At 42.1% G+C, this 15,762-nt stretch overlaps 1 protein-coding gene across 2 annotated transcripts; it reads left to right on the top strand.

The window, feature by feature from the left end:
• The first annotated feature begins 1,048 nt into the window (after positions 1–1,048).
• On the top strand, positions 1,049–11,758 carry LOC118387276 (vasculin-like). Of its 2 annotated transcripts, XM_035775457.2 has the most exons (11): positions 1,049–1,373; positions 1,845–2,545; positions 4,685–4,804; positions 4,985–5,108; positions 5,652–5,836; positions 6,168–6,234; positions 6,799–6,986; positions 7,241–7,399; positions 7,678–7,865; positions 9,157–9,259; positions 11,251–11,758. In XM_035775457.2, exons 3-11 carry the CDS (start codon positions 4,742–4,744, stop codon positions 11,404–11,406), a joined length of 1,233 nt encoding a protein of 410 aa, XP_035631350.1. In that variant the 5' UTR covers positions 1,049–1,373; positions 1,845–2,545; positions 4,685–4,741; the 3' UTR covers positions 11,407–11,758. The 2 variants fall into 2 exon arrangements, with proteins under 2 accessions (XP_035631350.1, XP_035631351.1); XM_035775458.2 differs by lacking the exon at positions 1,845–2,545.
• The last annotated feature ends 4,004 nt before the right edge of the window (positions 11,759–15,762 follow it).

The raw sequence follows: 15,762 nt of genomic DNA, 5'->3' as shown, positions 1-15,762 counted from the left end.
TGCGCTTCACATTGTTTCGTAACCCCCTAGCATTAAGAGAAACTATAGACAAAGACAAAACAACAAAGATTATATAAAAGTATAAACTGTAGTAGGATGAGTCAAAGACGTAGGAGCAGTGAACATAAAGGATAAGGAACCGAGATCTGCACCATTTAAGTCAATTTAAAGTGAAAATAGCTTATTCCATAACCTTTGAGCTAGAGGTTATCTGGCTTTGAAATTCAACTCAACTGAAAATTATGTTCAAGACCAAACCAAGGGTTCTTGTAGTAAGAGAGACTAAAAACCCCCTTTAGTGTAATCAGGAACTATTCTGAGAAATAAAACAACAAATACTAATTTAAATAAAAGGGTACCTACTATTTTAAGTGCATATGAAAACTGATCATAAAATAATTGAATAAAAAATGTTTTACATATAAACGTTTCTAAGACCTTTTTTGGAAATAAGTATTAATAACTAAATAGAACAATACCCGTGTAAAGTCAGAGTAGACCTGTATGCCCTTTAAAACAGTTTCTTAGTTACTCTATACATAATACATAAATACAACTTTCAAACTTCTTCGTAAGTTTGTAAACAAAATATGTATTCTGGTCATACAAGAACAAACTAATACATTGAAATACCTGAGTATTCCTGAAAAATAGTCACCTGATGCTTGTTCGGTAAACAACATAAGGAAAATGAGAATACCATGGCTGAAACCGTCAACCTGTTCCTTCAAGTGAGATTTTAGGGAGGAATATGGATTTCTGAACTGTTGATGAAGCCTCGTCCTCCGACGAAGTAAGCAGCCTTTCCCTCATTTCGTGGTCTCTTGATCGTTGGCCACAATTTGCTCCTTCTTTCTATGTCATCCGGGCTGAGATGCTCGGCGAAACGCGCCACTGACCATTCTCATAGGAGACAATTTGGTGACGTCATCGATGTCGTGGTTCATATTTTTTACTGTCTATGGCAGCGCCACATACGTGGGAAAAAAAGGGGGGCGGGGGGTTATTCACTTTGGCCAACGAGATTCTCGCGAAACATTGCTGTATCAGCGCCATTTTGGGAAGGAGACAGGCAAAAGCGGCAAAAATTAAAAAATAAGCGAGGAATTTGCAAACACTTAAACAAGTTAATGAGATGGTCAGTTTTATACGGTTTATACATACATATCAGCGTCTTAACTTAGTCTTACGAAACAACAAAAAAAGCGAATGACAACTGCTTAAGGGGCACGAGCGAGTAAGCTGTGACAGACTGATTCTGCAAGCTAACGACGCTAGCCAACATCAGCTTGTGTTGAACCGCATGAAGGAGTCACTATCTGCAATGTAGCTAACTAACGAAGTTTTGTGAAGAGCTTTGGCATCATTGAAAGGTAAGTATTGCGGAATGGCTCACTGAACGTATCAATAACAGGGAGTAGCATTAGCTTGTTTGGCTAGCTACCTGGTCAAGTAGCTGAGTTAGCTAGCTGACATTCAAGAGTTGAGTGAGCTAGCTAACGTTAGCTAGTAACATCAGCTAACTTGTGTACGTTAGCTGGTGTTTAAAATGTAACGTTATTGATCGTAGAGTGAACAGCCATGTGACCTATATCGCAGATTTAGCACAGGCTATAGTCAAATACTTTTAACTAACCCTTAGGTTTCCCTTTTCTGCGCTATTAGTCTATTCAATATAATGCCAACGAGGTAATATTACGCTAGCTGTAACTGTCAAAGGTACAGCTAACGTGACTTTCTAGCCTGCTAACTTTTGCCCTTAACTAGCAATCAGCCTTTATGTATCGTTTAACGCAAGTCTTAGCGAACTATACTGCTATCATTCTTTCTCTTTTGGAATACAGGTGAACACTGAACAGCCTCACGTTATAGGATATCCCAATCATCAAGGAAGAGAGACGTGACTTGCTACTATTGGCTCAACGTCCGAGTTGCACTGAATGGGATAAATCAGCATCTGAACATGTGGACTGGTTTTGTGGAATTACAGAAGAACTATTTAATTTAGCATTTTATTTGAGACTTTGATATGTGTGTGAACTTACATCCTGCACTGACCAGCTTTAGTCTCCTCTTCCAAGTTTTCCAAATGTTTTTTCAAAAAATTAATCATTTTTGAAAGCTGTAGTTACTATTAGCTAGCTAACTTTATTTTTGGCAACATGTGATCACACTAAAATTTTATCACCTGATTTGAACAACTATGAGTTAATGGTATCTTGGCAGTTAAAACCCCTACAAAATCACTGAACCCTTCCTAAGGGGATTGTAGCAAATCCACCCCAAATGTCTCTTTTGTAAAGTTGGGTGAGAACTTCGTTGGATTTCCTTCATCTCTAAAGGATTTAATCATTCTGGGAACTGGAATTACGTGGCAAAAATGGAAAGTTAGTTGGGATTATCAACGTCAACATTTTGTAATTGACCCTATCTGCACGATACATGTGGGGAGCAGATTAACTGGATAACTGACTGAGAACAAAAACACTAGGAGAATTTTGGGATTACAGCACAGGAGACGCCTCTGCTCAGTCCTCCGTAGCTGGTTTGTATGACTTTGAATTTATTGCACCCAAATGTTTTGCAACAACAAGGATGACTTGATATTTGCATTGTTATACATCAAGCCATGGTAGTAAACAATGTTGATATATTTATTTTCCTCTTTCGTCACCTATCCAGCAACATGTACAATTAGTATTGTTCGACCTCAAAAATGTTTGGCTTGTGAGCTACTCGGCAATTGGAAACAGATCTGCAATGCTGACATAGGTCTGTAGTGAGAAAAAAAAGGCTGCTGGTTGAATCTTGAATTCTGACCTCTTGTTATCTCACTAGACGGTCATGTTAATAGTTCAAACACTGTCTGGCTGTTGAAATCAAATGCGAAGGCAGACTTCCCAGTGTTTTGATTTTAAAGAGATTAAAACACCTGCCAGTTGGAAGCAGTTAATGAATATTCCATAGAGGTCCCTAAGCAGTTAATAATCTTACATAGAGGTCCCTAAGAAGTTAATAATCTTACATAGAGGTCCCTAAGCAGTTAATGAATATTCCATAGAGGTCCCTAAGCAGTTAATGAATATTCCATAGAGGTCCCTAAGTAGTTAATGAATATTCCATAGAGGTCCCTAAGTAGTTAATGAATATTCCATAGAGGTCCCTAAGTAGTTAATGAATATTCCATAGAGGTCCCTAAGTAGTTAATGAATATTCCATAGAGGTCCCTAAGTAGTTAATGGATATTCCATAGAGGTCCCTAAGTAGTTAATGGATATTCCATAGAGGTCCCTAAGTAGTTCACTACTTAGGGACCTCTATGGAATATTCATGAACTACTTAGGGACCTCTATGTAAGATTATTAACTTCTTAGGGACCTCTATGTAAGATTATTAATGAATATTCCATAGAGGTCCCTAAGCAGTTAATAAGCTTACATAGAGGTCCCTTCTATGCTTTGGTCTCTTGTCACAATGATTATGTTGCTCTGTGTGGCATTCTGGTCCACTGAGATAATGAAAGGCTCGGACATATTTGAACAAAGTGTTGTTTGCCGATAGCAGAATGCATATCATATAGTAGACACGCATACCCAGAGAAATATAGTGCAAGGTTCTTTCTCACACAACGTTCATGATTCATGAATTGTCATTTTGACAGCCAGTAGTACAAACCATGCTTCCTTTTGTTGTATTTGATGTTTCCATTCACAACTGTGTATTTGGGAGACTACTAACTGATGACCAACCCCGAGAGAACCATTTTGTTATCCTCCATTTTCTAGTTTTCCAGAAATCCAATCCAGGTGGGTATAATTTGTGGAACATTCCAACAGGAATCTGTTCTAAACACTTAGTAAATAACAAGGTTGCCAACAAACAACACATACAAAGTCGTATAGCTGCAGAATAAGATAACTGGTAGGGAGTGGGTTATTTAATTACGTTTTTACTCACCACGTTTATTCTGAAACATGTCTGTCACTCTGGTAGCCTATGGACAAACAAAAAAATAAGCTACGTGTTGAGTTGATGCCTATTCTGTAGCTAGTAAGCTCGGTGAATTGATCTGGCTACTTTCTATGCCTTGTTTGTTGACAACCTCTACGTTTTTGTAACAGATTCCTGTTGGAACATTACAACAAATTATACACACTCATCCTATCCTGGCTGGAGGTTTATACATTTCCTCCTTATTCCCTCATTACGGGAATCTTCCAACTGTGATTTTGGGAAAGCCAGGGACTTTATTGAAAGAACCCTGAATTTTGCAACCCTAGACGTGACACTGTCATGGTCCTTCTGATCTCTATCAGTCGGGCCCTGGAATGGTGAATAGCTCTGTTGCATCAGCTTAAACTTCCATTGGACTCTGTTTCATGTCACGCAAGGATTGGATGCCACTCACTGCCGCATGAATGTTATCTCTGCTGTCTGCTACACCTAATGGGAAGCTAAAGGGACTGGAAAAGGAACAACTCCATTCAGTCCCTTGCATTGTATCAGTTGGTTGGTAGTGTGCCACTTGAAAGTGAATTCAATTGAGAAGTCATTGGGCTTAATGCCCATAAACACACTGTCATAAATCCTGGAGTTGGCTCAGTTACTACAGTCTCTCTCTAAAACTCCACAGTGCCTCTTTCTCACTGTCTCTCTATATCTCTCCTCTATCTCTCTTATTCAGGGGCTGGAGAAATGATGTGTTGATGTCTTGCCCACCTCACTGGAGACGCAAACCTAAATGGCGCAGCATGACTTCACTCCAGCCTGGCTTAACTTTCCCACAGCACCCTCATCAGCCAAGGTACCTTTTGTGTTTGTGGTTTTGTACTTTTCGTGTGTTTGTGTGTATCCCATGTCCGGTGTTGGTATGTGCACAAGAAGAAACACGTGTCTTCTGTTCATGTCAGATGCACACCGTACATAACGTGATGGTTGTTGTCCGGAGGATTCGTTAGCCTGACGGTCTGTCCATTTGTGTTAGCCCTCTCAGGTCTGTGACAAGTCTTTCCAGTCTCCTGCCAAATGTCTGGACAACCACGGGGATGTGAGTCGCAGACGCCACAACTCATCAGACGACTCAGAGCCTGTCAACGGACGCACTGGGGGTATGGAACTGGGTTAGAACGTCTGTTAGCGAGAATGAATCAACCAAGAGCTGGTTTCACTCTGTGTCTCTGTTAACCACTTGTCTGGCTGTCTACCCATCTAACAAGCTATCCATCCATGTTTCTGTCTCTGCGATAGAGGGACACTATACCAGAGATAATCAACTAGATTCAGCGGGACAAATGTGAAAGAAAGAAAAACGGCTTGAGTGGGTGGTCAGGGGGCCGGAACATAATTATAAATCATTTGTAGACTAAGTTGACCGCAAGTAGCCAAACAGATCAAATATTTGACTAAAACATAATAATTTCAAATCTTGCTTCCATTTGTATACAATTACACGTCTCTCTATTATACATCGGAATACTTTGGATCATATTCCCTGAATTAAAATCACTTGGGGCTGATATTATATTATTTGTCTCTCGTCCAACAACAAAATTTTTTTTTTTGCTCAACTTAGGGGGCCAAATCAAATCGCTGCCAGTTGGGGAACCCTGCTCTATATACTCTTTGGTAAAGCCAAGTTGTATGTTTCACAGGAATCTTCTCTAGGAAGGAGGGTAACGGATGGGGGGTCCGGAACGGCAGCGAGGGCTCCAGCTCACGCCCTCCCCTCCAGCGTTGCGGACCTTCTCCTCGCTCCAGGAGCAAAGGCCTGCCTGAGGGCCAGCAAGGCCACAGGGACGATGGGGACAGACGCAAACAGTTTGAAGCTGAAGACTTTGTGAGTGGTGTAGTGAGGAAGCCCAATGACCCACCCTACAAAAATAGTCCAATCAAAAAAAACAATGTTTGAAGTTATCACCCAATCTCACGCAAATATTGCCCAAGCCATTACATATTGGTTTGGCTCTTCCAAGTCCCCTTTAGGAAAGACTCCTCAATCTGTCTCCCCTAAATTCCTAATGTTGTATTTAACATTATGTTAGTGTCTTCCAAAACACATGGATAGGGAATTTTGTCATATTATTTAAAGAACTTTGTTTTTGCCATGTATCAGATTTTATCCTACACAACTTGCTTGTGTTGTAAGATGCCTGCTGTTATTCTTTCAGCCATCACTCCATCCTGATGCGGACCGAGAGGTCAACCGTGACAAAGCTGTTGCCACTGGAGTATGGGGTGAGCTCCCAATCTGTTCTCTCTCTATCCCCAGCTTGATTTGACTTTGATGCAGTTGTCTCCTTTGGTTGCCCATTTGGACAAAATAGGATAATACATATTTAAAGCTAAAATATGTAACTTTTTGTGCAACGCTGACCAAATTCACAGAGAAATGTGAGTTATAGCTCTGTCATTCTCATTGAAAGCACGTCTAAGAAACAGTAGATATGTTCTATGTGAGCAATTTCTATGCTTTCTGTTCTTGAGTTCTGTTTTTGCATATTTACTTTTGGTTTTTGTCACCAGCTGAAAATACAATATTTTCTGTTTTTTAAATGATACTCACAGCAGTTTTTAGAAGGTAGTATGATTCTATAAACTCGACTGCTTGTGTTGTCACACAAACTGAAATTTGGCAAACTATTAGAATTTTAGCAACCGGGACATGGTGAAGCGTTTTTTAAAGGCATATTGCAGCTTTAATGAATCTATTACGATAACTACCTTTTTTTTCTCGTGAGGCTTTTACATTTTGCAGTAAATTGAAAAGCTGTGGTATTTCGTCCTGCTCTGTCTATTTAGAGCACCCTCCCAACCCTCAATCCAGGGGCTCGAAAATGATGGTGATCAAGCGCGTCTCCAGGGAGCAGCCCACACCAGCACAAACCTGCACGTCCACTCCTCAACAACAACAAGCCCCTTCCCGCAACGGCACTGGCCCCTCCCTCTACAAGGGCCCCACCCCCATATCTGTCAGTCTTCCAGTCAAGGTGAGATTGTCATGTCGTGGTTGTGGTTTCATTTTCGGTTGGCTTTTTAAAAAGCAGATGCACACAGTTTTATAGTATTGATTGAAGAAACAAATTAACCAATGATTGATATGTTTTTTGTTTTTTAAATAAATTAGTGGTTGATATTTGGTTTGGTGTCTATTGACTGATTTATTGATTGATATAGGCTAGAGGGAAGGAATGATCGTTAGGAATGTACATTGGAATGATTGACTAATTGCTGTGTCTCCCAGGCGAGTCGCTCCAGCTCGTCGTCTCCGGTGGACAAGGGCAGTCAGCCGCGGCTCATGATGCGTCTGACACGCATGACACGCTCAGACCGCAAGAGCACTTTCCTCAAAGCCCTCAAAAAGGACATGGTGGACGAGGAGGACCTCTATCACCACTGCAAGGTGTGTGTCACCCAAAGAGAGAAATGACTTTTACCCCTCAAGAAATGTAGAGAAGTGTGTTTGAAGGTGTATCAGTCACTGACATCACTTTGAATGGCCATCATACAAAGAAGTGGCTGTTGTAACACCCTTAAACTCCCGTCATAACGTCGTCTTTCTTTACACCTTCATGATGACAGATGTTCGCCTGCCCATCATCCTATCGTGTTTAAATAGTTATTTCAGTGAGAAGTTGTGTGATGTGACACAGCCTTGACCTTCGCTCTCTCACCCCTCAGCATGACGATGGTTTCCATCCGCAGAACTGCAACGTGGGTTGCGGGGACGAGAACCGCAACCGTTGCGAGCGAAGTTTCTCGCAGGAGAACGGCAACATGACCACACTAACAATGAGGCAGCAAGTGCTGCGCTCCTCCACCTTCCCCCAGCAGGAGGTGCTATCCAGCTCTTTGGAGGCAGAGCACAGGTAAACACTGGACCGTTCTGACAACAGTTGGGTTAGTGCTATCTGAATTCCTTGGGAAGTCCCTACCCTAAACCTTAACCCTAATTTAAATTTCAACTGCCATAAGGTGATGTCAGAGTTGGATGTCCAAACGTTTGTGGATCTGAAGCAACCAGATGTTATTAAAGGGATACTTCACTTAAATTACAAAATGCCATTTTGGTTTCCATACCCTGTAAGCAGTCTATGGCCAATGTATGACGGCAATCCATGCTTTGGTTTAGTTTTTGTCTTTAACATTTTGGTTTTAACATTTTGTGGTCATGGGACCGGTATTAGCATTTTGTCTCAAATAGATTTTGATGCTCTATTAAGTAACTTACTGCACACATCACAGGTTTTCGGTCCGTTTGTATCTGCAAATACTGAAGTGGTCGGGGCTAGTAGGCAGGGCCTAAGATGTCTATTTCACCAGCCACATTGGAGGGTGGTCAGGGCTCCTCAGTGCCAGCATTTCACTCACATTTGTGAATACAAATAGTGAAGTAAAACAAATGCTGTTTTCAAAGCATTTCTACCATTTTGTTTCAAACCTGGTAAACGAATCACACAAAGTAATAGAACTATGAATCCTATAGCCTATCCCACCTCACGCAGAAACACTGGCCTGTACGCACGTGAAGTGCTGAGCAAAGATACATTTTTAGAAGCGCTGTGCACAGGCATAAGTTGGTTTAATTTACTTGAAATGTAAGTTCTTTGAGACTGTCCTTGTTTCTTGGCTATTTAAATGGTTTTGTTCACAAGCCAGGTTGTTTTTCAATGTTTGCGTTTCAGCTGTTAGGGAAGAGAAGACAACGTGGCTACTAGTCACACTCTCAAGCTCAGGCACGAGTCGTGTTTTCACAGTAACCTCCCGCCCTTAAAGGGGCAGGTGAAAATGTTTCATCATTTTGGTTAAAGGAAAATTAATTGAAATGAAACAATATACCACATTACTTCTTGTAGTAATACATGTAGTTTTTTAGTAACATTACAAAGCATGCTTATGTCTTTTCTGTTTTGTTGGTGTAATTCTGGCACAACATCAAAAATTTGGCTAGTCAAATATCTTGAGTGGCTGGTAGATTTTAGAAAATTTCCTTCCACAGTGGCTGGTAGATGAAAAAAGTTTTGGGCCCTGTTAGTAGGATTGTTGTGGAGGAGCAACCGAGTAAGTGGGTGTGGTAAAATGTGCTTCCCTTTTGTCTGGCTCATAATTGTAGAGGCACAATTGATAGAAATCCTAAAAGTGAATTTCTTCCCTCCCCAGGTTATTGAAAGAAATGGGTTGGCAGGAGGAGAGTGAGAATGACGAGACGTGTGCCCCTCTGACGGAGGATGAGATGAGGGAGTTCCAGGCCATCAGTGAACAGGTAGTTAGTTACTCCTCCATCCATTCATACTGCAGTGTTCTCCACCCCCTCCCTTAGAGCAGTGTTCTGTTACTACACTTTTTTGTTCCAGTCTGTCATAAAACACTCATTACTCTGTCACATTTGATGTGCCCTTGTCAAACAAATCATTATAGTTTACAATAACCATACATTCAGTTGAAGTCGGAAGTTTACATACACTATAGCCAAATACATTTAAACTGTTTTTCACAATTCCTGACATTTAATCCTAATAAATTCCCTGTCTTAGGTCAGTTAGGATCACCACTTTATTTAAAAAATGTGAAATGTCAGAAGTTAATAGTAGAGAATGTTTTATTTTGGCTTTTATTTCTTTCATCACATTCCTAGTGGGTCAGAAGTTTACATACACACAATTAGTATTTGGTAGCATTGCCTTTAAATTGTTTAACTTGGGTCAAACATTTTGTGTAGTCTTCCACAAGCTTCCCACAATAAGTTGGTTGAATTTTGGCCCATTCCTCCTGACAGAGCTGGTGAAACTGAATCAGGTTTGTAGACCTCCTTGCTCGCACACGTTTTTCAGTTCTGCCCAAAAATGTTCTATAGGATTGAGGGCAGGGCTTTGTGATGGCCACTCCAATACCTTGACTTTATTGTCCTTAAGCTATTTTTCTACAACTTTGGAAGTATGCTTGGGGTCATTGTCCATTTGGAAGACCCATTTGCGACCAAGCTTCAACTTCCTAATGTCTTGATGTTGCTTCAATATATCCACATAATTGTCTTTCCTTGTGAAGCCATCTATTTTGTGACGTGCAGTCCCTCCTGCAGCAAATAACCCCCACAACATGATGCTGCCACCCCGTGCTTCACAGTTGGGATGGTGTTCTTCAGCTTGCAAGCATCCCCCCCTTTCCCTCCAAACATAACAATGGTCATTATGGCCAAACAGTTCTATTTTTGTTTCATCATACCAGAGGACATTTCTCCAAAAAGTCCAATCTTTGTCTCCATGTGCTGTTGCAAACCGTAGTCTGTCTTTTTTTATGGCGGTTTTGAAGCAGTGGCCTTTTCCTTGCTGAGCGGCCTTTCAGGTTATGTCGATATAGGACTTTTACTGTGGATATAGATACTTTTGTACCCGTTTCCTCCAGCATCTTCTCAAGGTCCTTTGCTGTTGTTCTGGGATTGATTTGCACTTTTTGCACCAAAGAACGTTCATCTCTAGGAGACTGAATGGGTCTCCATCCTGAGCGGTATGACGGCTGCGTGGTCCCATGGTGTTTATACTTGCGTACTATTGTTTGTACAGATGAACGTGGCGTTTGGAAATTGCTCCCAAGGATGAACCAAACTTGTGGAGGTCTGCAATTTATTTTCTGAGGTCCAGGCTTATTTCTTTAGATTTTTCCATGATGTCAAGCAAAGATGCACTGAGTTTGAAGGTAGGCCTTGAAATACATCCACAGGTACACCTCCAATTGACTCAAATTATGTCAATTAGCCTATCAGAATATTCTAAAGCCATGACATAATTTTCTGGAATTTTCTAAGTTGTTTAAAGGCACAGTCAACTTAGTATATGTAAACTTCTGACCCACTGGAATTATGATGCAGTGAATTATAAGTGAAATAATCTGTCTGTAAAAAATTGTTGGAAAAATGACTTGTCATGCACAAAGTAGATGTCGTAACCGACTTGCCAAAACTATAGTTTGTTAACAAGACATTTGTGGAGTGGTTGAAACACTTTGGTTGGAGTCATTAAAACTAGTTTATGTAAACTTCCGACTTCAACTGTACATTTCTAGAAATTCACTGCCTTTCACGCCTAGTCGCCCACAAGGTCACTAACACCCACACATTGTCACAAACACCCACACTAACTCACCACCACAACACAAACACCACCACACTCCAGCTCTCTGTAGGCTTTGACAGACATTTTAAGTTCATTGCTTCTGAAATCAGTCCCTCACCCCACCCAATTGTTTTCTTCCCTCCAGCTGCAGAAGAATGGTCTGAGGAGAAACAGCTTCCTGAAGAACGGCCCTCCCATCGACTCCCTGGCCGTGTGGAAGACCAGCAACCTCCAAATGGCCACCGACACCACGGAGGAGACGGAGACCAGCAGCAGCGACACCTCGGACGACGATGCCTAAAGCAGCCTTCATCAATAACCCTATTCACTGCTACTACACCTAACCCTCTCTCACCAGAGGAAAGAGACATTTACCCCCTGATGCAGAGTGGGCAATTCAGACGTCCTCCCACCATTTCATTTCACAGGCCCCCTTCAAGACATGGACAGATGTTCCGAATGGACTTGAGAAAGAACACTGCTTTATGGCTTTGTAGCAAGGCCCCTATTTGTTGGGGCCGGGGGGGGTGGAGATTTCAATGTTGGACTAAATGTTTGTTCCATCACTGAAAAGATTGATACTATGTACCGTATGATGAATGTGGAAAAAAAGGTCCGTTCTGGAGGCTATTGAATAAAATGATTGCAATTCAGTGTATTTGTCTGATGGAGGTTGTTGAGGTACGTGTCATACACCTGTCCTAAGTGTCAAAATACTGTAGGTTACCTACATCCCCATACTGTAGGTAACTGTGAATTTGGAAGTAAAAAGGGTGACATCATGAGCAAAGATGACAAATGACGGGAGAACCTATTGCCACCACATCTTTTTACTTTCAACCACATCCCCTGTTGAACCCAACTATTGACGGCTAATTTCAGATGTTTGGAAGAAATGGCTAGCTCAACCAACCCAACACGCTTTTCACTCTTACGCCTCATTCACAATTGAATTGTGTAGTCTGTTACATTACGCTGGAAGTGAATTATTTCTATGGTGCACATTCCGCACCGGTGCTGCTTGCATATCATTTTTTTGCAAACAGTCCGTCCAGGGTCTGACAATAGAACAGGAAGTTACCAAACCACTGATCATATTTTTATAAACCCTTTACTGATGTTGGTTGCCAGGATGGGGCCAAATGTGGGCAGGAAGCCAGCTCTTCTGCATCAGTACTTCTGCATCAGATCATGTCTACCACAGACCTCACATCCTTATGTTTCACACAGCCAGTAAGGTTTCCTACTAAACCCCTCTCCACTCTAAGTGCACTGTTTCAAAAAACAACAATGTCTATAGTTTTCCTTCCCAGTTTTCCTTCTCAAATTTATCAAGCCATGGAGGTCTGGATTTAGAGTCACACACAAAATTAAAGTGGAAAAAAACACACTACAGGCTGATCCAACTGATGTAATGTCCTTAAAACGAGTCAAAATGAGCCTCAGTAGTGTGTGTGTGTGTGGCCTCCCTACAACGCCTGTGCATGCTCCTGATGAGGTGGAGGATGGTCTCCTGAGGGATCTCCTCCCAGACCTGGACTAAAGTATCTGCCAACTCCTGGACACTGTGGTGGATGGAGCGAGACATGATGTCCCAGATGTGCTCAATTGGATTCAGGTCTGGGGAACGGGGGGGCCAGTCCATAGCATCAATGCCTTCCTCTTGCAGGAACTGCTGACACACTCCAGCCACATGAGGTCTAGCATTGTCTTGCATTAGGAGGAACCCAGGGCCAACCGCACCGGCATATGGTCTCACAAGGGGTCTGAGGATCTCATCTCGGGTACCTAATGGCAGTCAGGTTACTTCTGGCGAGCACATAGAGGGCTGTGCGGCCCACAAAGAAATGCCACCCTACACCATGACTGACCCACCACCAAACCGGTCATGCTGGAGGATGTTGCAGGCAACAGAATGTTCTCCACAGGTTCTCCAGACTCTGTCACGTCTGTCACATGTGCTCAGTGTGAACCTGCTTTAATCTGTGAAGAGCACAGGGTGCCAGTGGCGAATTTGCCAATCTTGGTGTTCTCTGGCAAGTACCAAATGTCCTGCACGGTTTAGGGCTATAAGCACAACCCCCACCTGTGGACGTCGGGCCCTCATTACCACCCTCATGGAGTCCGTTTCTGACCGTTTGAGCAGACACATGCACATTTGTGGCCTGCTGGAGGACATTTTGCAGGGCTCTGGCAGTGCTCCTCCTGCTCCTCCTTGCACAAAGGCAGAGGTAGTGGTCCTGCTGCTGGGTTGTTTCCCTTCTACGGCCTCCTCCACGTCTCCTGATGTACTGGCCTGTCTCCTTGTAGCGCCTCCATGCTCTGGACACTACGCTGACAGACACAGCAAACCTTCTTGCCACAGCTCGCATTGATGTGCCATCCTGGATGAGCTGCACTACCTGAGCCACTTGTGTGGGTTGTAGACTCCGTCTCATGCTACCACTAGAGTGAAAGCACCGCCAGCATTCAAAAGTGACCAAAACATCAGCCAGGAAGCATAGGAACTGAGAAGTGGTCTGTGGTCACCACCTGCAGAACCACTCCTCTATTTACCCTATTGGGGGTGTCTTGCTAATTGCCTATAATTTCCACCTGTTGTCTATTCCATTTGCACAACAGCATGTGACATTTATTGTCAATCAGAGTTGCTTCCTAAGTGGACAGTTTGATTTCACAGAAGTGTGATTGACTTGGAGTTACATTGTGTTGTTTAAGTGTTCTCTTTATTTTTTCGAGCAGTGTATAATAAAACATTTTATTTTCTTGTTGGACATTTAAAAAAAAAAAAAACACCGGCAAACCAGCTCCAAGTGATTTTAATTTTGGAAATCTGTTACGAAGTATTCTGAACCATAATAGCGATACTGTATATGTGATAATATTTGACTCAAATAATATTTTCAGTTTGGGCTACTTGCAGTCAAAAATAATGTGTAATTAATTTCCCGCCACCTGACCATTCACTCAAGAAATATAACTGTCCTTTGGCTGAATATAGTTGAGGATCCCTGTTCTATACCATATGATTCTTTCTCTGTGATTTGTCCTGCAGAATGAATGTTTGCATGTGAATCTTATTGTAATACGTGTTGTGTTTTCATATTCATGTTCTAGTAAGTAGTAAAACATGTAAGCGTAAAAAGACCGTCTTCGGACGCGTTCCAGGCCGACTACATTGCAGACATTGCATCAATGGTCGTCTGCGATGTAGCCAGCCTGTAACGTGCCCACTGTCTTATTTTCCCCTTAGGTGGTTACTGGCTCCAAAAGTGGCAACGTCAACCTGTCAATAGGCAAAACGGGTGGCGGCAGCAGCGTCACCCCTGGGAGTGATGCACCCTGGGAAACACCTCTGAGATGTGAGATTAGTGAGCTGTTCCAATTAGATCTGCTTCAGATATGAATCAGAACAGGTGACTATGTCTGTACCCAGTTTCGCACTCGTGGTTGGACTTCTAACGTTTGGGACGATTGGTGTCCAGGGAAGCCGCATAGGTGAATACGGATGATTTTTGGATGCGTGAGCTGCATGTCAATGCGTTAGTGTAAGAGCGAAGTGGAATGAGTGATTGAACGTTACAGATTTGTTTGCTTTCTATATAGAAAGGAACTTGCTGACCTCAAGGTGTTTTTAACTGTAACAGTTCAGTCTACAAAACTTTTGAACACGCATCAGATTTGTGAGGAATGTGTGTGATATAAATGTTGCGCTTTGGTGTGTTTGGAATCAATATAAAACTGGAATGACGAATTTGAGACGGATTGCAATTATCTAAGAGCTTGTTTCTTTGTATCTGTTTGAATTTTAACGTCAACTAAGCCTCATAATAGGATGCATCAACCAGGTACCTGTTTTTCAGGTTCATGCCTCTAAAAAAAAAAGTGATACTTTTTAACTCTGCATTGTTCGGGAAAGAGCTCGTTAGCAATTCTACACCTGTTCTATTTTACTCATGTGACATATACAATTTGATTTGATGTGCACAGGCAGTGTTCCTATCCAATAAGATAACAATAACCTCATTAAATGAATGCAGGTGTAACCGATGTGAAATGGCTAGCTAGTTAGCGGGGTGCGCTCGAATAGCGTTTCAATCTGCGACGTCACTCGCTGAGACCTTGAAGTAGTTGTTCCCCTTGCTCTGCATGGGCCGCGGGCTTTTGGCGCAATGGGTAACGATGCTTCGGTGTGTGCAGAGGGTCCCTGGTTTGAGCCCAGGTAGGGGCCGAGGAGAGGGACTGAATTTGTTGCATTAGATTCCCTAATAGTATATATTTTTTTAATGTAATATGATGTTTTGTACTTGTATTTAGTGCAGCAGAAATATCAAATGCAAACTAGGGTCTTTCAGGTTTTGAAAAACATTGCTTTTATCTGCTGTTGTTTTACCTGTTATCTGCTCACAATTCTCAGGCTACCTGCTGTTCTATACCGTTAGAATGCTCATATACTGTTATGCTCAGGACAGTGTCTTAATTAGTGTCTCAAGTGGTTATTGTTGAGTCACATATTCCCCTGGAAGTGAACATAAATAGCCCACAGTCAGTCAGACTCACCATTTCCATACAGGATTTACCCAGTGTTTTACCCAAAAGGCTCATACCTTTCTGTTTCCATATACTCCTGCCGGTACCGGTGTCTCACTGGGCCGTG

This window comes from Oncorhynchus keta, chromosome 9 (genome assembly GCF_023373465.1).
Source record: "Oncorhynchus keta strain PuntledgeMale-10-30-2019 chromosome 9, Oket_V2, whole genome shotgun sequence".
Classification (NCBI taxonomy): domain Eukaryota; kingdom Metazoa; phylum Chordata; class Actinopteri; order Salmoniformes; family Salmonidae; genus Oncorhynchus; species Oncorhynchus keta.
Note: the sequence above shows the minus strand (reverse complement) of the source record. Positions and strands in the feature narration are given on the sequence as shown.

Excerpts from the sequence above, each read along its gene's own strand:
- LOC118387276 (XM_035775458.2), top strand. The coding sequence starts at position 4,742 with ATGGCGCAGCATGACTTCACTCCAGCCTGGCTTAACTTTCCCACAGCA. Across the intron at positions 5,837-6,167 it reads AGTTTGAAGCTGAAGACTTT|CCATCACTCCATCCTGATGC; the intron begins GTGAGTGGTGTA and ends TTATTCTTTCAG. Across the intron at positions 6,235-6,798 it reads TGTTGCCACTGGAGTATGGG|AGCACCCTCCCAACCCTCAA; the intron begins GTGAGCTCCCAA and ends CTGTCTATTTAG.